General features: G+C 39.4%; 1 protein-coding gene across 1 annotated transcript in view; it reads left to right on the top strand.

The window, feature by feature from the left end:
• SLC25A36 (solute carrier family 25 member 36) overlaps positions 1 to 13620 on the top strand; it is a 30886-nt gene extending 17266 nt beyond the window's left edge. The window contains exons 5-7 of the mRNA XM_053951670.1: positions 7049 to 7115; positions 8570 to 8859; positions 9588 to 13620. Of these exons, the coding sequence (XP_053807645.1) occupies positions 7049 to 7115; positions 8570 to 8859; positions 9588 to 9781 (551 nt within the window). The 3' untranslated portion in view covers positions 9782 to 13620. The remainder of the gene's footprint in view (positions 1 to 7048; positions 7116 to 8569; positions 8860 to 9587) is intronic.
• Positions 13621 to 23532: the final 9912 nt, after the last annotated feature.

Here is a 23532-nt window from a genome sequence, read left to right on the forward strand (position 1 = left end):
CACTGACTTCTGGTTTAATTCTTCCTAATCAATTTTTTACCACCACTTTCTGCTACAGCTTTGTATATTTTAATTATTTTTGTCTTTCAGAAATGTACCTGCAGTTATTTGTGTAAATTATATATAACAGTCCCTCCTTCTTTGTTCATATACCAGTCTATGAGAAGTTTGCTCTGCCACTAAAGAGTCAGAGAAGAGCAGATTTTTCAGAGTTCTCATGTATTTTCATCTCTATAGAAATAATTCCTATTTTATATCTGTAGTGTAACTTTGGTGTATTTTAGCAGATAGAAATATTTGTTGCTTGATTTGAATATTTTGTGTTTTGGGATCATTAACAAGGGGGAGTTAAAGGCAACTGAGCTAAGTTATGGTCATGGACTTGTGCTGGGAAAATCAAAATTTGGATTGGCAACACTTCATCTGTTGTTGCCTGTGCCTTTCTGCACAAAAATAAATGTTCAGGTGTTTTTATGGGCCATAGGCACTTTACAGATGAATTCTAACAACTTAATTGTTGAAGTTTGTAACTCCTGTCAAATTTCACAGTTAGTCTGTAGAACGTGAGTACTGACAGTCTGGAACGGACTGATAAAGGTGTGATGTCAGAATAAGGAATAGGATTTGTTTTCTGTTTAATGCTTGCTAATAATCTGATACATAGAGATTTTATATAGTGTATAAAATATAAGTGACATGAGCTTTATACCTAAATTACACTAATGTTCATCTCTGGCACATGAAATGTTGTGACAGTTTTTAATCTTTAAGGTGTAAGAAGGTGTAAGAAGAGCTCTTTTATTTTTCCTGAGTCAGACAAGGACGATGCAGTGTTTGGTTTTTTTATCATCTAGGAGTGTTTTTGTTTCTAGGTGAACAGCATGGGGATTGGGATGGAAGGGGATTTAATGAAGAGTTCATCCTAATCAGTTAATTGCATCAAGAAAGATGAAGAGTCTTCAGGTCCTTGTCAAGGGAATAAAACATGTCCTTAATTTGGGGGCGGGGGGAAGTGTGGACTATATAAACAAGTCTGTCCTCAATTGAAGGCAACTTGTGCATCTCATGCAGTGCTGCAGACAGATGAAGATTCTAAGTGTTCCTCGTCTTTGGAAGTTCCGGCCCTCATTCTGTAAAGCACATTTACAGGGACGTGCTGTAGTGCCTTTTCCTGGGTGATTGCAGCCTCAGGCTGTAGTTTGTCATGGAGCTCTGTAGCTGCTTCCCTTCCAGAAGGTTGGTGGTGTGCATTTGTACGTACAGCTGCAGTAGACTGGGGAAATGGATTTGAGCCTTAATTGCTATTTGCCTTTTTTTACTTCTGTGTACAAGTTCTAACATTGAACAGCTCTTGGGGCTGTTAAGTTTCTTGTACTTCCCAGGTTCTGCAGTTGTATTTCTAAGCCACAGTCAGTGAAACAGAATGCTCAGTGCAGGCTCGCACCATAGGTCTTGGCATTACACAGTACAGAAATTCTCAGGTTCTTTGACAAACAACATAACAATTCTCTATTCTGGCATTATTCTGATATATAAAAAGGACTCTGCAGTTAAAATTAACAGTGTTTTATTGGGAATGTGCTAACTTTGTTTTTGTAATTCTAATATATTTCAGAAAATGCACTTAAACCAGCTATTAACAGTTTTACCTGCAAGGTTTGTATTGCTGTATGATGCAAATCACCTTAAAGAAATGGCAAAATAACAGGGACAAGATCAAATTGCTCTTACTTGGTTGACAGGTTAATAGAGAAGATCATTGTAACGTTTGCTTTGGAACCTAAGATTTCGAAATTGGCAAGGTGGATACATACTTCAGAATTAGCAAAAAAAATAATCAGTGTTGGTGTTTTTCTTTTTCAGCTGCCATTGGTTTCAGTAAGGAATTGAATCATTCAGTCTTAAATGAGGGTTGTTGTTTTGTTGGTGGTTTTTTGGTGGGTTGGTATTTTTTGGATATGACCTTTCTGTTTCATAAAGTCTAATACCGAATTAGCATGAAGTGGGATTTGCATTTACAAAGCTTTTCCTGTAGGTTGCAAGATACAGTAATGATGCAAAAATACATTTTTAAGCAAAATAATTGTAACGTTGTTTTATTAAAGTACTACAAATAGTGAACTACAGTCAACTTTAAATTCTGTTTATTTGTATAATGTGCTAATACATGTCTCAGGCTAGAGTGATGTCATTATTAAATAAGGATGGTTTTATGCACTTGGTGGTTTTGGGAGTGAAAAGCTGAGGTATAGTATTTTAAGCATATTTTTTTTGTTGATTGGTTTTAGGCCTGATTCTTCATTCTCAAAATATATATTTATGGTTTTAAGATTCTTCTACTAAGTTTGTTTTATTCTAAGGAGAGTGAAGTATCTACATGTTAGTAACTGATGCCTTATGCAAACAGAAATGAATGCTGTCTTCTTGCTGTGCTAGTTTCCAGCATATAGGGCACATCCCCTTCATACCTAAAATACCTGTGTTGACATGAAGTACTTAGCAATCCTTTTTGCTTACTCCTCAGCATAGTCGTGGTTCTCTTTTTGCAAACTAGGCCAGGGAATGTATCTGAGCTTGGTACAAGACTGTTTGCTTGTGTGAAGAGTTGATTTCTGGACATTTCCAAGTTAGGCTAAATTCTCAGATTCACTATAAACTCTGCCTTCTCATTGCACTCAGACTCTCTCACCACAGAAGAAAAGCTGTCGATAACGGGATGAGATACTTGATTCCTGTATGGCTTTCTTGTTTGCTTTTTTAATGATTCACAGCCTCAATCACACAATGTGGTTGCAAATCTGCTGCAAAACTACTTTGCCTTGTATGGTGTTGCTATTTTTTCTAGAGCTTTACTGGCAAACCAACCCAAATGCAGATTTTTTAAAAATTATTATTTATTTATTTAAAACACTTTATTACTTAGAGATACATGACTTTGTAAGTTTTTTATGCTATGTACACAGTTAATTCATACCAAATAAAATGCATATTTAGTTCACTGATCTTAGGAAGCTGGATTTAATGAGGTATCTTTTCTGTCCCAAGACTAGGCTAGCTTTAGTGAATAGTATTTTCAAGGGAGTGGGGAAGGAGATTTCACTTGTAAATTTTCTATATAGGTAAGTATTTGGAGGTGTAAAATTAAATTGCTGCAAATGAGCAGAAATTTCAGTACTCAGTGCATTTTACACATCTATTTTAATATCTGTGGCCTGTTTTGATTATTTTTCTTTCTTTTTTTCCTAAACTTTTACCTGCAAACAGTTAGATTTCCCAATAACTAATTGACAAATCCTTCCGCTGGGATTCGATTTGTACACTTGTGTCTGATGAGGTCACTGCTTGTTGTTATGATACAGAAAAGCCTGTGTCTATTTTAGGCATTTACTGTACATTTCTCCCGTGAAAAGAGTGAGATCGTGTCATCTCATGCTCCCCCTCCGCAGGTCACTTCCTGCAGCAATATGGACTAACTTAAACCTCGTGAGTACTGAACTGAGCGTCTCTTGCAGCCTCTAGTGTAAGAACCACACATTGGGTTTGTGATATCTATTGAATAAACACCGTAAGGGGAAGACACTTCTAGCTTGAACTCAGATGATGTGCATTGTACAAAGACGTCACTTTTCCTTAACTCTGTTTAGAGTGATTTTTTTTTTTTTCTCTGCCATTCAGGGAAAGGTAGGAAATACCTTTCACTGAGAGCTGCTACTGTACTTAGCTCTGGTCAACTGAAAGCCCCTACTGGGTTAAACAAGGCATTTTGGGAGGTTTTTTTTCCCCAGTGTTCCAGAGCTGCCTTTAAAATGCTGCAGCTGATATTCTGTGTTGTCACATTTGTTCAAAGACCTCTCTTCTTTTTCTTTTTTAATATGTGTATATAATCCTTTCTGTCTCTTTCTGTTTATTCTTTTGGTTTGTTTTTATTTTACGACTTTTAAATTTTAATTCATCATTCCATGTTCACATGCGTCTGTATCAATTACATTGGCTTATAGATTAAAAAGCACCAACCCTGTCCTTTTAAATACGATGCATAATAGGAATACCTGGGATCTTACCTGTCAGTAGCTGGGATAGCTGCAAAAGTAGATTGAGATAATTCTGCCTGAAGCTGGGATACAATAAAATAAAACTACAGGAATTTGTAGTATTGCCAGATTTATCTGTACTTGTCATGAATCTGGGATCTTTCTTGAGGGTGCAACACATTGATAGGCATTGTACAGTATTATAAAGATCACTGAGGCGTTTAAAAAGAAAAAAGGAAACAATTTGTGGAGTTTCATGGCAGTTGTTGAAAGTCCCCAAAGTTTGTTTTAACAAATATTTTTGCTACAGATTTTCTGTATTTAAAAATCAAAGTTTATCTTCTGAAGGATCCTAAATGGTATGTTTCATGTTTTGGCGGGCTTTCCTTGGTGTCAGCACCAGTCAATTCATTTTTCTTCTTCACTAGCTGCATTTGCTGCATTAGCTGTAAGAATTGACCTGTAGTCATCTCATCTTGAAACCTGAATTATTGAAGGCCCTTTGATTTGAAAACTTTGGTTTGAACTGTCAGCTTAGGCCTGTGACAGCCATGGAGAAAAATACTGGCCATGTTGCTGAGTGTCTGATCCTACTGTTGGAGGTACTGCATTTAAATAATGCTTAGAGTGACCCCAGGAGTGCAGTTTTGAGTAGAGTAGGGGCTGCATCCTGTGCCAACCACTTTTCACTGGAAATTTCCAAAATACTCTTCCCAGCCAGCCTAGAAGTATCAGGCTGCTGCTATGGCTTAATACAGTCATTGCTGTCACTCAGCCACTGCCACTGATGGCACCTGTGCATTGCCTGGTCCAGACTGAGGATTTGCAGACAGCCTTAGTTTGAGTTGAATATGAAAGAGAAAGGCTGTATGTTACAGTCTAAGAGTTACAAAATTCCAAAATGTGCAAATTAAAGAGGAATGCAAAAGGATTTTTACCTTTGTTAACATCTAATGAAGAACTAGGAGAGACATAAGAACTAATTTTGGTTTTTAGAGAAGTCTTTTGTGGAGGATGTGTTGGTAGGGAAAGAGTGATTTTTCCCCCACCTCATTTCAAAGCCTTTGTTGCAGTTCTGTGCATTTCCTAGTGCACTTCATGCCACAGAGATTCTGATTGGAAGTCAAATGAAATTAAAACTTTACTAGTGCCAGTGTAAAGAAATAAAACCACGCAAGAATGAAGTTTCCTTTCAGTGTAGTTGAACTCAGGCTAAGCACTATTGGAATCAGTGGAGTTTCTGTGACATGAAGTGACAAGTCAGACAGGTTATGGCTACTTGAGCTACAGAGTCGGTTTTGCACATGTGGTGTTTTAAAAACATCTCATGCCTTGTTATGGCAGAATAGTTCCCCAGTGCTTTGAGTTTTTACATCGTTATTTACCTCCATTAAATAGAGATATAGAACTCTTGGCTTGTTAGGATTTCACTCCATTATGTGAAGGTTATATATGTACTGAGATATAGGAAAAATGAGTAGTGAATCAGAAAAAAAGAAAGCCAACTTCAAATCTTTATTATCTACCGTAGGAAGCTGCTTAGTTAATAAGTTTTAGTCAGTTTAAAAATCTGTTTAATCAGAAAATCTGTTTTTATTCTTCTGGTGTGGAATACCAGCTCAATCTTAGTAGCTGCCAAGTCTGATCATTTGTTTTTAGAACCTGAACTGAAAACTGTAATGACCTGTTTAAGCTTTGAGGGTGGGCACAGATCAAACCTTAGAACAGTTAAGATCCCCTGGCATTTCTGAGTATTGCAGACCTTTGTGTGCAATGTAAACCTAGATTGTGATTGAACAGGAGCAAGGCGTATGCAACCCGTTCTGCTAAATCTGTTTCTGTGAGCTGTTAGTGATCTGATAAACGAGCTTATCAATAGCCTGTTGCTGGATAAGTACTGTGCCCAGCCATGCACTGAGCAAGGAGCTCTGTCCTTCCCCACACACCCAGTCCATCCCCTTGCAGGAGGGCAGTGTGTCTCTGTAGTTATAAACCAGCCATGTGTGTCACTTACAGAGCAAGTGTCTAAATTTATCATCTCTTGCCTGGCCATGTTCCAGCTTTTCCCTTTTCCTATTCTCTCCTGCAGACATGACACCTCATTGATGGTGCATGTGTGGTATTACAGCTTGAGACAATTTTTTTAATTTTACTTTTTTTCAGAGCTGCCTTTCACTCTGCTTTCTCTTTCTCCACGGTTGTGCAGAAGTAAGAGTAATTCTTACTTCTTTTTTTTTTTTTTTTCCTTTTTTTATCTTTTGTTTCCTTTTTTCTTTTTCTTTTGTTTTCTTTAGTGGACTGAAAATCAAAGCTTTAACCCTTGGCCCTTATGCAAGCCTGTGTAGTTGCTGTCTGTCTGAATAGTTAGAAGTCATAGTATTTACTTTAACAATTTAAACACTCATATGCTTGTAAAAGTATTCCAAGGCCAGCCAACAATCTCTGCTTTGAATACTAAATAAAAGATTAGCACTCAAATATAACTGCTCATTGTAGTTCAGTATTAAAAGGTCTCTTAATTTGCAATAATAAAAGCCTTTTAACTGCACAAAAAGTAGTATTTATTCAGTCTGCATGCTTTTAAACTCGGATTGTATTTCAGGTAACAAAGTAAATTGAGGCAATGTTTTATAGCATCTCAAATTGCTATTGCTGTCTCTGCAATGCATTCTTATTGACTTTTTAGCCCAATTGGCTGATATTTGTCTAGTTGGCATTGCTGTTCTGTGGTGTCAAAACAGGGTTGGTATTAGATAGGTAGAGGACTGTACTTAATTTGGCTTATTTTATATGGGGCATCTCTTGCTAAGAATCAAACTTACTCAATATTAATGTAAAATTTAAAAACAACCTAAGTGTTTATTGGCTGTATGGATTCACAAAATGGGGACTTCAGAAAAATCAGTATAGTCCGAGTTTTTGCATCCACTGTACCTTAACTGTGTGCATTTGGAACTTAGATGAATTTGTTCTTCTGGTATTATCACATCTAATTGTGTTATTTTTGCATTTTTTAGGCTTTACTGCGATCACAACAACTAATCCCATTTGGTTGGTAAAGACGCGATTACAGCTTGATGCAAGGTAGAGACAATAGGAAACCTCGCTGCTGTGATAACATTGTACTCACGTGTTGTGAATCTGTTCTGCACTCCAAAGTAGAATGAATTCTTAAACATTCAGCATTTCAGATTTGCAAAGTTGATGCTGGTCTCTGTTCAAGTTATACTATCACTTCTCTTTTTTAATCTGTTCTGAGACATGCTTGAGGCACTGTAGTAGACTGACCAGCAAATTTGGAATTAATTACAAGGTTAACAGTTCCATTAAAATCATGTTCTACCAGCCATATGCTTGCATTTTCATTCAGTAATATGTTCTCTTTAACTGTTGAGCAAAACATTCCTGAAATATGGATTCAGTATTATAGCAAATGTTTAGAAAAAGGCTTTAAACATCCTTAGGTTTTTTTTTTTATTGTGGCTTTTTTTTCCACATACAATGAGTTCTAGCTTATACAAAAGAAAATACTTTGTTCATGGATAGAAACAGGAATTGTCCTAATATGGGATAGTCAATAAATTGTTTGGACCTAGCATAGAATTGACTACAGAAATGGTTTATTGTGAAACTTGTAATGAAAGTAGAATTTTATGCAAACAGGAAGGAAGACAGACTTCTGTATTCCCATCTATTTAAACCTGTAGGGAGAGACTGGTATGATGCCATATGATGTGTCCATATGATTACCATAACTCCTTAGAAGGTTATTCTGCTGTTTTATTCTGTGACTTACCTACTCAGACCTCTGCTGGCACAATCCATGTGCCTGCACTTGCAGCTGTAGTGAAGCACATCTCATGCAGTGTTGTCATGGATTTGCACAGCTGTGTACAGTATTCTAACTGTACACAGTATGCACAACTCAATTCAGTGTGCAAGCTCAGAATGGGAATACAACTTCATTTGCCAAATACTGCTTGAAATAGGTATATGTCTAATGAGCATTTTCCTTGACATCAGCAGTGGCTTAGTTCAGTCAAGCAACAGCTCCCACTGTTGCACTGGTTGCTGTGCCAGTTGTTTGCTGAAAGCTGTAATGCTGAGGGCTGCTGTTTCAACTCCTAGCCACTGAATGCTGTGGAGCTCTTTATTGAGGCAACAATTAGGGCAAACCCACTATGCAAAAGGAAATGGTCATTTTTCTCATGAGTCACTGACATTGATAGTCCATTTGGGAGTCTGTTTCCAAACAGTTTAGTCCCTTATTGCATGAGAGTTGGAGAGGCCTAAGGCTGCTCAACGTTTGTTTGTGATACTTTTTCTTTAGTCACTGTGTGAAGTTTGACTTGGATTCCATGTAATGCTTTAGCTGTGTTTAGTGCTGAAGGCCTTTGAGACTGTCAAGTGACTTGGAGCCCCTCAGCACCAGTGTTGGGTATTTCCTAGGTCTTCTTGTCACTACAAACCTGTTTAATTAATTTTGCAGTCTTGCTGGTTGCACAAGTTGATACTCGGATTTGTTTTCTCCTTTTTAGGAATCGTGGGGAAAAGCGAATGAGCGCTTTTGAGTGTGCCCGCAAAGTTTATCGCTTGGATGGCTTTAGAGGCTTTTACCGGGGAATGTCTGCGTCCTACGCAGGCATATCTGAGACTGTTATTCACTTTGTCATTTATGAGAGTATTAAGAAAAAATTACTGGAGTATAAGACTGCTGCTGCCATGGACAATGAGGATGAGACAGCAAAAGAAGCATCAGACTTTGTTCGAATGATGATGGCTGCGGCCACTTCCAAAACGTGTGCAACATCAATAGCCTATCCCCATGGTAAGTGGGACGTGTGCAGCTGAGACCCTGAGTCAGAACCTTCAAAGGGAGTCTTCTCAGTGAGATTTGTAGCCAACTTTGGTTTACTTTGCTCAAGAAATATTTCCCTGTCTGAATATCAGATTTAGCAGGTCAACGTGAGTACAGTATTCAGAAATGGAAGTGCTTTACAGTGGATATCCAGCATGACCTTTCTTAGGCAATGTTTATTTTGCCAGGGTATAGCCCAAGGTACTCAAAGAGGTACTTTTTCAGTTGAAATCTTTCCATATACTCAGCAATTTTCCATGATGTGCCAGCAAGTTCTTGTCTCACTTCTAGGGATGCAGGCTGCCTAGTTTGTGTGTCAGTTGCACTTGATCTTCCTGCAAAGTAGTTCTGTATACATTGCTTGTTAATGAACTGAGTACTGAACTAATGTCAACTTCTGAGCTAACATGTAAGCCCAAGCAACAGTCCTCTTCTGGATTGTAGCTAAGCAAATGAACTTGCCTAGTTTAGTCAAGTATCTAATACTTGCTCTCTTCTTACACATACTTGGTTTGCTACTCTGTTTGTTTTCCTCCTCTTTTTTTTTTTTTTTTTTTTTTTTTTAAAGAGGAGTTGTGAGATTGAGAACTTGGGGAGGGCTATTTAAAAATCCCTGATCAGTTGCTGGGAAAAATAATGAAAAGTGGTGAATGTACCCACTCAATTTTTCTTTTTTTCCACTGGTTTTCTTTGTACAGAGGTTGTACGAACAAGACTAAGAGAAGAGGGAACAAAATACAGATCTTTCTTCCAGACACTCTCTTTGCTTGTACGAGAGGAAGGGTATGGCTCCCTTTACCGAGGTTTAACTACACACCTGATCAGACAGATTCCAAACACGGCTATCATGATGTCCACCTATGAAGTTGTAGTCTACTTACTTGATGGATAGCAGTGTGGCAAGGTGAAAGAAGGTGGAAGACTGAAAGACTGGAGTGGACCACTGAATGTCAATGCCAATGTGGTGGGCTAAAGGAGCGTTGTATCAGGAACAAGCAGCTGTGGACAAAACAGAAGGTTGATTGTGGGCAACTCTGAATAATTTTGCTGCCTTTATTGTGTGGTCTCATGTCAGTGTGACAAATGGGAACTGCCCCTTAGGGAATGCCTTCATACATCTCTTAATTCAGAATTATTCTTTTCATCTAGACAAACTAGACAAAGCCATTGAGTCATCTTCAGAGACCTGATGGGTGAGGGAGGGGACATGAAATATGTTCCTGGGCAGTCCTATTACCTTCTCTTAGTGATTGCTCTCAACTACATCATTTTTGTTCTGTTTTACTGCACAGTAACCTGTGGGAGGAATGGGCAAGACAGTACTTTTATAGTTTTCTATACCTGACACTTCCGTTTAGTTGCTCTGAAGATTCATAAAGAGACTGAGGTAGTGTGGTAAGTGTGTAAAGTTTTCCATGTTGCTACCTCAAGACAAAATATGGTGCAGGGACCCAGAACAGTTATTTCTTCACTACAAAAGGTGATACCTGTTGTAGCTTTTGGGTTTGATTGTTCTTTTTTTTTTTTTTTTCCTTGATATTTGAGCAGTGTTGTAGGTTAATGAGAGAGAGTCTGATTGTTCAACTCTTCAGGTTATCAGTCTGTTAATGTTGGTGTATGTGGACTCCTGGTCCTGCTGCATCATGCTTTTTCTTTTCTGGAACTTTTCCTAAGTAAGAGAGGCCTATGAAACATTGTCCTGTATCATCAGTTTTCCTTGCCAACCTGTTCAGGTCTCTCACACAGCTAAGGAAGTTGCTGAGTGCCACTTTATAGCCTTTTTAAGGATTTGTAACGTGATGAGAAATGTCAACTAATCCAGCCTCCCATTTGTGAAGACAGGATTCACTCAGTTTCATGCTGCCTAAGCACAAGCTGTATTACCCTTAAATATCTGGCAAATCCTGCCTTGGATTGCCAGTGTTTATATGGGAGTACTGGGGGAGAACACATATCACTGTGGCTAGGGTGACCAGAAAGCAGAAACCAGTTGAAGTTGTGATCGATCTTGTCAGTGCAGACAGGCTCTGTGCAGAATGATGGAGAAATTGTAAATAGTATTTTCTTGAAAGCATTCCCCCTGATAAATGCTGTATCACTTCTGTCAGCTTGAGCCTGTGTACTGAGCTATAATCTTGTCCTCCACATTGTCTGATTATTCAGGCATTGGTTTTGTTCTGTAAGCCAATTGCAAAATAATGCCTTGCATTCAGCAGTGAGGCTTAGCTGGCTTATTCTGTTGTAATTTACAGAATTTTCCAAAATCATACAACTGGAGTGTCAAGCAGTTTAATGTTACAGGAAGTTTTACAGTTTTCCAGACAGATATCTTCTCAGTCTGCATCCATTATCCTTATGAGGAAGATTATCATTTAGAAGTTGGGGTCAATAGCTTTCTCCATAAAAATGCTGCTACACTGGCATGGACAGAACTGTGCTCTCAGCTCTTCCAGTGTGGTACTTCAGTACACTTGAACTGTGCATCATGTGCAATGGCTTTATTTTATGAATGACTTCTTATGCACTTTGTGGCCTTCTTAGGGCTTATGACTTTTCTTCCTCTTACTGATTATCTGGAATCAAACAGTGTTTGAAATATGCAGTTTGGTTTTAAACCAAGCATGTGGTTTGATTTCTGTGTAAGCTGTGCAGGAGTTTATGCTGTAAATCCATAGCATCTCTGTGGCAATGGTTCTGTAGGCTCTGTGTAAAACCTCAAAGCTTGCAGAACAGTCAATCTGGGTTTTTCTCGTTTGCTTTCCTTTATTTTGACCCTTGTTATGTTTTCCATACAGTGTCAAAGTATTTGAGTATTTTATGTAATTCTCTGTATTAATTGCTCGTCCTCTAAAAGCCACCCATAGTAAGTACATTGACCTTGCAGTTCTGTATTGACTTCCCTGCTTGGAAAATGTTCCCTTTTTAAAGACAAGACAGCATGGAATGAGGGGTGACCATAGTGAACTTGATTGTCTCAAAGAGTGAAAGGAGTGCTTAAATGTGTTTTAAAGTGGGCTTTTTCTAGTGATCTCTCTAGGAAAACACTGGAGTACTTATGACTGACCTAAGCCTTGATGTGATGATTTTGTTCAGATAAATACATGCAGGAATAGTGACCTACTGTAATTTTTGTGATGTAGAAGGTGGGTCACTCCTCAGGTTATGTAGATTACTCAGTCATAGCCAAAACTTAAACTGGCAAAGACCATACTCAGATTTGGTGAATACAGTGAATAAATACCTGGAGTAGCCTAGGCTTCGTGAGAGTTTCTCTCCTCTGTTTGGATACCTTGTCCCTTGGTTCTGTGTTTGACTCCCATTCCTGGGTATTCCCTGGGTACTGTGTGTGTGCCTTCTCTGGGTAAGAGCAGAGCCCCTGGAGGTGGTAAGTAGGACGATTTAACAAGGACAGTTGAATATGGGAGATAACAGCTAAAAGCAGACAATCAGCTCATTATTCCACCTCTATAAAGGATGTTCCTTGCAGCTTTGTTTTGAACTTCAGGGGTAGATCGTTTTGTCTTCTTTTGCATAACCAAACCTAACCCAAACATTTCTTGGGATTTGTCATTATTTTTAAACTACAAGTACCTGCAAAATTACCTCTGATACATTTCCCAAAGATCTTTAAATTATTTATGTAGTTTTCTTGATATTTATTATAAAAACTTAAGGGAAATAACAAGATGCTTCATTCAATAATATCTTTAACTACAGAGCTGAAAGCAGTGCATTTAAACTTGGTCATCTTGATTTGTATTAGGATGCATTTATGTCCCACTTGTGCGTGCTAGACGACAGGACGTGTGAAGAGCTCTTTAGTCAGGAATTCGTTCCTCATTTCCCTGGCTGTGCTCGGAGCCGAGGTTGGCGCGCGGCGGGGCCGCAGCTCCGCGGCGCGGCCGGCAGGTGGCGCGCGCTCCGCGGGATCGCGGCGGGTCCCGGGAGCGGCGCCCGGAGCCGCCCCGCTCTGCCCGCCTGGAAGTGCGCTTACCCCAGCGAGCTGCGGAGCTTCCTGGTGTTGTGGTTGTAACCGAGACATCGCCTGTCCGCTTACCCATCTCTGCCCCTATCTCTGTTTACATGACGCACTCCGCATCTTCCCTTGCTGATTGAGGTGTTAATGACAGCGGATCGTTTGTTTGTTAATGACAGTTTCTGCTAGTCTGCTTTTCTTACGACATCTGCAACATTCCTCAGACTGCAGCATTGTATAAGAATGCTTCCAGAGACAAGAGTGGAGAGCTTTTATAAATGTTGCTTCCTGTTTAAACGGTTCAGATTTGGAAAACAAGCTGAATGCTGAAGTGTGCCTAGGTAAATGTACTACTTTTTTCAACTTTCTGTCTGTTAAGACTGAGTTATGTAAGTTTTTTCAGTTCTTCTATTTAAAAGTCTGCCTACCCTGCATATGTGAACATAACTATGCCCTCAGAGTCATAGCTAAACACTCACAGATGACAGATTGAGAACACTTCAGTACTCATGTGAGGTTTGCTATTATTCTTGCATACATGTAGTTGGCTGTAAACTGTGTGCATTTACTCTGTATTTATATAGTTAACTTTTTGTTTGGATTGCTTTAAACTTCAAAGCAAATTAAAATTATGTGCTTCTACTCAATGTTGCCTGCTGTGCTAAACTGTACACTGTTTTTAACCTTGGAATTTTTCTATTATTGATACATACCAGTGCCTGCACAGTTATGATTAAAAATGAAAAATTCATTAACCCAGTGAATCATTTTATCTTGTACCATTTTATAGTAGCTGAAAATAAGGTGTGTGTATTGTACCTTTAGTGTGGCCTTTTTGAAGGGATCATGGATGACTTAAGCAGTATGTGTTGGTGCAGCTGGATTTGAACAGTGTTACCTCTACAGAACCAAGCAACCCTGTCTTGTCAACTGAGATTCAGGAGCTGGTGACCACAAAACTTGTGTCCATTTGAAGTGCCAGCTAGCATAAGCCACTGGTGACAAAACTGAAGGGCAGTAATTCCTTAAAATGCTCAGTTAATTGCATGTGAGGTTATAACCAAGTCCTTGAACCTGACACACTGTTAGATTTTGATATTGTTCTTCTTACAATAGTTGGTGTTTGATCTGAAGTCTGTCCTGAGCTTCCTCACAAATCATTCTGCAAAGTCATACATGGATTTTGTTTGATGAGTGCTGTTTTTCCCCCTCAGTGTGTGTTCTGGAACTGAGTCTTTGCAGCCTCTAATACAGAGGCAGGCTTGATGTCTCTGATTTGATTCTTTCAGCCATTCAGAACTACTTCAAAACTTTCATTAAATCAGCACATCTGTGATAGCTTTTTTCTTTCACTAGGTGTTACTGTGAATTGCCCTACCTTGCCACACTTTCTAGCTCCCAGGCCAGCCAGGCTTAGAGGTAATCAGTCTGCTGGAACCAGTAGAGACAAAGAGTGTTCTTATCCCTGACACATCTGAAATTATGCCTCTAACTGGCATAGCTGTAATTGTCTCTAATTGATCTTTCATTTTTACCCTGCAAAGGAGGCACTTTGGCAGGGCAGAGCTCAGGGTAAGTCTGTGGGGATGTTTTGAAGTTCATGCTGCTTTACAACCCCTTCTGCTAGAGGGGTTATGTTGAGCATGCCATGGTCAAAAAGGTTGTGTGTAAAATGAAGGTGTATTTAAAGTGCTAATTGGTTATGACTTGGCATTAATGCAGCAGTGCAGTCTGACAGATGCAGCCCAAAAGCACGTGAGGCTTGACAATGATGTCTTTCACAAAGGAAAGCCCTTAAATTTGATAATGCACTTACACTACAATAAAATGTACTTCCAAAGACAAACACTCCCTTCATCTTGTATGTGCTGCTGCCAGCCACTGTGCTCTGTGCTGAATCAAAACATCCTTATCTTCTTGCACAGCTTCTGCAAAAGGCAGGAAATGTCAGGACTGGAATCCAGTTTTCATGAGCAAATTGATGCAAACAGAATGGTGTCTTGAACTGTAAAAGGCGGATGGGAGCACAGGATCTTCTGTTTGTGTAGATGGAATATTTCAAGGGGTGCTCCTAAGACTGGGCTCACTGCTGCAGACACCTCAGTGATGAGGTTGTGTGAAGTTGACTAGAAGCTTTCCAAGACAAGCTCAAGATGGTGAAATGCTAGTAATTCCAGGTAAACCTCTACAAAGGCAATGTTTCCTCCATTATCTGTGACTATTTGAAGGTTGGTAGCTTTTTCTAATCCTGCTCTGTAGCACACACTGGGGATGGGACTGAGGATGTGCATGTTGGAATTGTCTGGAATGTAGCCAAAATGCAAAGCAGTCTGTTTTGAGACTTGGTCATTCCCCCAAACTTCTAAAATGCAAGGTGCAAGTGAGGCAGCAAATACCTTAATGTAGGAGTGTCACCTTGTAATTAGAGACTAGATAACATAGAACCAGTATTTTAAAGGGAAAACAATTAAATAGCAAAACTACAGACTTGTGTCTATGGCAGAGTTCTAGAATATGCCCCTCTTTTGCAAAGTGTGTTACTGATATAAAGGTAACTGGCCAGTAAGCAAGAATTGCTGGTGTTAAAATAAGCTGATAATTATTTGTGATCATCTGTGTTTCACATGAAGTAAATGCAGAAGAGCAAATCCATATGAGGGTTTTGTGGAGCTATGGGATGTGGAGCCACAAAGGAAATCTCTTGTTTATTCCTACATGGGTAAGGTCTTGGCTAAAAGAGCAAGTGTTTTGTAATGGGCACTGCTGGATTGCTGGTGAATACTGCAAGTTCTTGATGGCCTCTGAAGAAGACTTTGACAAAAACTATTCTTGGTATTGTCAAAATCATTTGGTGTGGTCAAATTTTTTTCTCTGTGGGTATCTTCAAGCAGTTAATTACTGTAACTGAACAATAGGAGTTATTACATTGCTGATCTGAATCTGTCCTGGTCCAGTGCTACATGATGATTTTCTGGCAGCATTATAGTTCTGTCAGTGTGTGAGGACTGCCAGAATGACATTGTCATACAGTGACATGGTAGGGGAGAAGTCATGGCTTTCATAGGGAATGTTCTGGGCTGGTTCATCCTGGTGCATTCCTGTTTGCATGTAGTGAGGGAGAGTTTCTGCAATAAGCAGAGCTTTGGAGTACTGGCTGGGGGAAGTGTGTGGGCATTGTAAAGTTTTCAAGGGAACTTGGTGAGAAGCTGACCTTGCCAAGTTACAGGCTGAGAATTTTGCTGGAAAGCATAAAAATCTGGAAGTTGGACACATCTGAGTTAGAGCAATACAAAGCATTATCCTTGCCATAACAAGAAGAAACTGGTAAAACTAGAGTGGAAGAAGTGAGTAGGTAATGTGATTGGATTTGGCTTTATTAACATTTTTGTGATTTTGGGTTAGATGTGTAACAATATTTTTAAATGGGAAAGCTGTCCCCTTTGTCAGCAGCTCTCACCCAAGGGAAAAAAGCTCTCCAAGTACAACTTGGCAGAATTTTTATCCCAGTTTAGCTGTGCTAGATCCTTCCATTGAGAAGGTAACATTATGGATGCTTTTTAGGGCTACATCAGACTCTGTGCTGTTTCTAGCTCCTCAAGGCCTCCACAAGAATGCAGCAGAAATGTTTCTGTGAACTCAGGTCACCTCCCTCTGAAGAGAAAAGGCCAGTTCTCTTAGGACTGTTCAGTATTCTCTAAGGATAGACTTTGGCTAAAATGAGCACCAGCAAGAGACTTACAGATCTGAATGCTGAAGGGAGAGCACACATCGAGAGAGAAGGTGCTCCCCAGTTTCTGTATTTATCCTTTAGATAGGAAAAGGAAGTGAATGCTGAAGAAATAACCCTGTTCTTGCTAAAAAAGCCCAGTAACTGTGAATCTGTTCCCAGAAACAGGTCATTCTTCAAGGAATTCTGTGAGAAGTCACAATGGATGTCCTGAGGTATTCTCTTTCAGTCTCTCCAGGAGTGAGGTCTGCTTGGGGAAAAGTTTCCCTCCTCATTCCCTGGAAATAGTTGAAGACAGATCCTGCTGTTAAGACTTTCACTGACCACAAATGCTACTTCCTGCAGAAAATTCTTAATGATGTGCAAATAACTTTTTTCCCTCTGGCTGCTAAAGGCAGGCAAGCTGAATTTGTTTCTAAGCTGGTAAGTTTTCATTATAGTTCTCAGTTACTTTTATTGTCTTCTGGATGTATTTTTTCCATTCTGTCTCTTCTGGAATGCAGTTAGCAGCAAAAGTTTAGAGTTCTGTTACCCTGCACTGCCACTGTAAATGTTTCTGGCCTTTGCAGTGACTTGCAAGTTGATTTGGGGAGTTCCAGCTGGATTCATGCTGGATATGCTTAGAGACTTGGAAATTTGCTATGAATTACTTGAAACAAGAATGATCTATTTTCACTGACACATTTTCCAGAGAGACTACTTGAGGGGAAATACTGAAAAATGACATTCAGCTCTGCTTGTAGGGTGGTCCAGTATTATTCCCTAATTCGTTCAGGCAACAGACAAAGATTTAAAGTGCTTTCTTTGCATTAAAAAAAAAAAATCACAAAACCAGTATAAAAAAATACTGATCTTTCCCCATTAGGGAGAAAAATATCTGCCCTAGTCCCTACTTGTTATAAACCAAGGAGACCACTGCCAAAACTTTATAGCTGGGATGTAAATGGAATATTGCCTCTCGAGCAGGAGCAGCTCAGATCTGTTAAAACCACATACACATTTGGACACACAGGGCTGAACCAGTCAGAGCCAGCATTCCCAGAGCTCAGGACAGCCAGAATTGAACTTTCTTCCCATCACCTTCTTTCCCAGTATAAAAGATTGTTTCCTTATGGCAGGGCAGGGACACTGGAGAGGTCATCAGGTATGACGGAATATTTCTGTGGACAGCATTCTTGTAATTCTCAGGATCCAAACTTTTCACTTGGGCTGTCACTTATCTCACCCTTTTCACCCTCCATGGAAAGGTGATCAGCATTAATTTGGGAGGGATGGGATTTTTAGAGATTGCAGATATGGAAAGGTACTGAAAGTTGAGTAAAAGCATGAGAATTCTGACTTTCCAGAGAAGACAAAACTATGTGACCATCCCCCTTCTTCCCAAAGAGCTCAAGAAAGATACATCTTTGTGAAACGTTGAGCTTTATTCATCCCTAGCTATGGAAAAACCTGTTACTCAAAAGGAGAGTTGGCAACATGTGGTGGCAGTATCTGCCACGCTTCGTATTCCTGAAGAGGAAATAAGATTCAGCACTGTAAATTTCTTCCTAAAGTAGGATTCAGGGAAAGAGACAGCATCTAGAGAAAGCAGGGAGTTTCAACTGCTTCTTCAAGTCCCTGGGATGAACAAGGCTCTGAACTGCATTCAGTGTTACACAGTATATACACATTGCTCAATTATATCCCATCTTTCCAGTTTGTTTTTTCTGAAAAAGGAGTAGAGGAACTTTCCCAGCAGCTGGTTTCTCCTCAGCCTCATCTCCACCTGCAGCTTGGAGGGGAGATGGAACAAAGCTGCAGCAATTCCCAGGCCGCTTGATGTACTCTTTCCCTCTTTGCTTGAGCCAGATGTAAAAGTAAGAGGGATAAAGGGTGACTTTAAACTGTTAACAAGGAACAAAAACTCCTCCTAATTTGACTCTGCACCTCTTTATTAGATGTTTGTGTTTTTCTTTCAGTTGTAGATTTTGATGATAAAAACGGTAATGGAGAAAACATGATTATCTCACTAAGTACAGCGGTTTTTCTACAAGAAAACTGAAGTGGCATTGCAGAAAAAAGCTTGTAACAGAAACATCCACAACCATCCTGAGCTGACAGACTAAACAGCATTCTTGGGACTGAGCAAGAAGCCTGGCAGTCTCTGCTAAAGGCAGGGTAAGAGTGGAATATCAGCAAAATCAGCCTGAAAAATAATAGGTGGGCTATATATAAGAGAAGGAAGAAATGGGTTAGGTTGCAAAGGGCCTTAAATTTGTCTTGTTCCAACTCCCCTGCCATGGATAGGACACCTCCACTAGACAGTGTTTTTTGTACTGACCCTGGCTAATTCACTCTCTTACATGAAATAAAGGCAAAGAAAAAGGAAAATAATTGAGGTACTAGTCAGCTGAGCTTTGCATAAGGAAAAATGAATTTATCAGCTCACTCCACTGCAGGGAACAAACAATTTAGCAGTAGTGTTCTCAAAATGTTTTATTATGCTTAAGTAGGTTTAGAGGTGCTTTCTACAGGAAGGATTGATGAGGTGACCTAATATGAGATGATTTTAAATCTCACCTATAGTCTTCTATAGAATTACGTCGAGGGAATTTGGATTATGATGAATATTATTACTGCAACATTGAGGAGTGTTAATCATGAACAACCTGGTCTAGTGGGAGGTGTCCCTGCCCATGGCAGAGGGGTTTGGAATGAGATGATCCTTCAGCTATCTTCCAACCAAACCCTTCTGTGATTCTATGAGCAGGACCTCTTTGTGCAAGTGACAGATGTGCACCTTTGGAATGTCAGCTGCCCTCTGAGGCCCCAGTTAATGCAGAATGTTTTAGGTTACTATTAGTGCATGCAAGTTAATTTTTTGCAAACTAAGTAAAAAAATGGTGTAGTCAAACATTCTTGATTTAGCTTTCTCTTGGTTTAATTTTTGAAGATTTAGGAGTGTTAGTGGGAAGGAAAGCATTTCTACCTGTAATATCTGAAGTACAGAGCTGTAATTTAGCCTGTTAAGTTGAAGCGTTACCAAGTGGTTCCTTGTGAAAAAACAGTCTAAGTCCAGGAAGCCCAGAGAGACTAGTGAAAATATTTCTGTTTTTGTAAAAGGTCATTTTGAACTTTTGACTCTGAAACTGGGGGCTTGTTCTTGACCTTGGCATTTCTGATCTCTGGACTGAGGGTGATCAAGAATATTGAAAACAGAGCTATAGAGGAGTACCCATTTTCACTTATGGAAACTGATAGTCTTTCAAGTATGTGAAAATCTGATCCAGCTTACAGTGGGTTTTTTCTGCCAGCCAACCCTCCTATTCACAGTGTAAATGACTGCACTTCTCCCTCTGGGCAAAATGGTGAATTTGTTCAGGCCCAAATATGTCTTTTCATTATGCAACTTTACCCCTTTCTATCAAAAGCAGCTTTTTTTTCCATGCAGTAACATGGCTTCCCCACTGTTTTTCTAGTCGTAAGAATTTCAGTGCAGAAACTGTGGTGTGGTGTATTGGGAATTGCATGCCAGCTAAAGCAATTCCAGTCATTGTTCTCCCAGCTGTATTTCTACCCCTCTGTGGACCTCCCACTTCAGCTTTCCCAGGTTAGTGGGAAGTCAAGAATTAACAAAGGTAAAATTACATGAATGCCTAAAAGATTAATATATGCTGATTATTTCCTTCTTTACAGGGAATCAAATATCTCCTGACATGAACAGAAAGTCTCTAACATGGTGAAAAGTTTGATACTGCTTGAGAAAGCACTTTGAAGGTTAAAGACAATGTTAGTATCTTACAGTGAGAATTATGTGCAGCACAGTAGGGTCACTGACAGTAAACCATGAATGGGCCATAGCACTTACAGAACAGAAGTACCACATAAATTCACATTCATAAATAACATCTGGAGTCCCATAGGGCAGCAAAGGAAGTATACTTGAGCCTTCTCATATTTTCCCTCCGTATGTGAAACATTATGAGAATTACTTCTTATTTAAGGTGACTAAATGTAAAGGGATGTACATATAAATTACTGAGATCAAACTCTTGGGGCTGTATTTTAACATTTTGTTGAGCTTATTGTGATTGAGGTTCATTCTGTATTTGTAGTTTCTGATTATGTCAACCTAACTGTCAATCAGAAAATCTTGACCCATGCTGCTTAAGATGTGTTTGGCACCTAACAGCAAGTTGTAGAATTAACAAATCAAGTGAACTATCTACTGTGCTTCCTACAGAGTCCATTTGCAGAGCTCTGTCTGAAATGGCACTGCCCTCCAGAGATGAGGATGTAGAAAGAGGTGGTGTTTTATATGACTAGTCAATATAAAAACATGATTCAGAGTGGGAATTCTAACAAAAAAAAAAAAAAAAAAAAAAACACAAAGTCATGACCCAGATCTTGAATAGCCTGGAAAAAGCTTGAATGTATCAGTGTATGTTAGTGCTTTTGTTCACATGACTGATAAACATTTGGAAGTGGATATGACTTGAAAGGGAGATAATTTTTGTGGTTGATAAACCTGGTCAATTCTAGTAAGTCAGTAAGTTGTTTATGATATGAGAGTATCTAATACCTTGTGCTGGTGGAACTGCTGTTTAGATAGATCATAATGTATCTCTCAAGGATTTATAAAATTTGCAGAAAAGGGACCTTGATGTACAGATTTAGTATTATTACTGAGAAACAGTGTGATTTGCAGGTGGTTTATGGCTTAAAAGTGGCCTGGGAATGATGGCAGAGAACTACACAGCAGGACCTGAAAGACCATTGAAAAGATAAGTCATTTTTTCCAGTTCAGAACTATCCTTGCCCAGCTCCCCAAAAGGGCCTTGCCACTCAGCCAGCCTGGTGTAAACTTGTCTTGTTACTGTTCTGTGACTTTTGTGCAAGGCTAGAGTAGCTACCAAAGCACCCACAAGCACGTAAGAAATTAGTCCTCTCTCACTTAGCAATGCAGGACCAAAGAGGACTCTTGTGTGGTTAAATCCAGGTCCTTGTGGGAGCTTGTGGCCTATACCATTCTTAACTCTACCAGGCTTCATCTTTAAACTAATTAGGTTACTTGTTCCACTGGGAATTTGCCTCAAAATCTGGCTTTCTTGTGTTGAAACTGCTCTAATTTACTGTCCTAGCTGGAGTCCATGGAAATTGATATCACCACTGACAATAACTGCCAGCAGTCCTCTAAAGAGTCACTTGTCATAGGTACTTTGTGTTGGAGAGAGTTTCCTTGATTTCCCTTTTTCTGTTGGCTTGCCTTTGCTTTTGAGTAGCATCTTGCATATGGAAAAGTGGCCTGGGTTGCCTTGTTCTTGGATTTGCGTAGTAAAAATGCTGTCTTATTTTTATTTTAAAACAGTTCATCATATTTGTACAAACAAGCTGAATAATCAGCCAGCTATTGTGTCTTACAGTTAGCAAATAGCACAGCTGGCCCAGCTTCTGTGCACCCCAGCAATTAGTTCAGACTGACTCTCTTGGGTTGTTTTTGCTGTATCTTGGATCTCAATTGCTGGTTTGCAGCACTGACTCACACACTCTGTACAAAGTTTTTCTATGGCTCTATAGACACTACATTTCCTTTTGGTTATACATGAAATTATGACACCATTGATATATTTTTGCTTGTAATATTTTTGCTTGCATCCCTCTGTGGGCCTGATTCTGCCCTCCTAACCTGCCTAAATAAATCCTTCCCATATGATGCCATTGTGCCAGCCTACTACTGCTCTTCCAGCAGCACAGTGTAAGGCTATCCTGAGCAAACATTCCAGTGGTTTTTAGCTCTGCTTCATTGCTGCACACCTACAACTGCTCCTGTAACTTTGGGGAGCTGCTGTCCTGATGTTACTGCATTGTGTGTGTCTGACCTTCAAGCCTACAGAGTCCTTCAGTGGAGGGGTTGTTTAAAGTCATGGGAGAGTCAACACTTCCATTCCTGGCTCTGCAGCTGTGCAGAGCCACCAGTAAATCATGTTCCCCTCTCAGTGGGAATTAGCCACGCACTGACAGGCTGGGGATATAAATAACAACGTGTGTGGAACTTAAGGTGCATTCAATTGATCTGTCTGATAATAAAATAATTCACTGGCAGCTGGTCTTTATTACAAATTTCATCGCTGTTACTGAAAAAGCTGAGTTGTTATCCTCCTTGGGTTTGTTTTGTTTTGTTTTGTTTTTTTTTTTTCTGAGAAAGTTTTCCATTTCCCATTATTTCCTGCTGGGAACTATATAATTCATAAAACAGGTGACTGCACTGTACTGATTGAGGCTAATGCCAACTGAAGGAGTCTTGAGGGGGGTGGGGAGGAGGGGGAAAGCTCTTCCTGTGGGGGAGAAAGCTGTTCCTTTAGAGAGTGAAATCACTGAGTCTTATTTTTTAATAAAAATCTATCTTCTTTTGCACTACTCTTGATGCCAAAGAGAAATAGATCTACAGGTATTTTAGTGAACCACAAAAAGCTGTCTCTTACTTTTCCCTTTGACAGAAATAGCTTCCTGCTAATTTCAGAAAGGCCTTCTCTGGACACTGTACTTAGAGTGGTTTCCTGGATTCCTCCAGATGATACTTTGTTTCATTCAAAAGGGATTATACATTTTGGGCTCAGAGAGCCTTTAAATTAAAGCTGCTTAAGAGTAACTTAATTTATGCCAGTATTCTCTGTCCCTCAGGCTGGTATCTTGTGCCCTCATGTAAGGTATTTTCACCCAACCAACTGCAAGTCCTAACACAAGCCTTGCATAAATGAAGGCATTAAATTGACAAGACCAAATGGGGAAAAATATTATAGGTGCATAGCAGTCAAATTATAAACTTAAATGAGCCAATAATAATTAATTTTTCTTTTTATTATTAGAATTTTGTTTTGATTGTTTGGGGAATTGGGGAATCCTGTGAAGCTGAGGTAAATCCTTTGATGTCTAACAGTTTATGAATATTTTCATCATGATA

Source organism: Vidua chalybeata, chromosome 10, assembly GCF_026979565.1.
Source record: "Vidua chalybeata isolate OUT-0048 chromosome 10, bVidCha1 merged haplotype, whole genome shotgun sequence".
In the NCBI taxonomy this organism is placed as follows: Eukaryota; Metazoa; Chordata; class Aves; order Passeriformes; family Viduidae; genus Vidua; species Vidua chalybeata.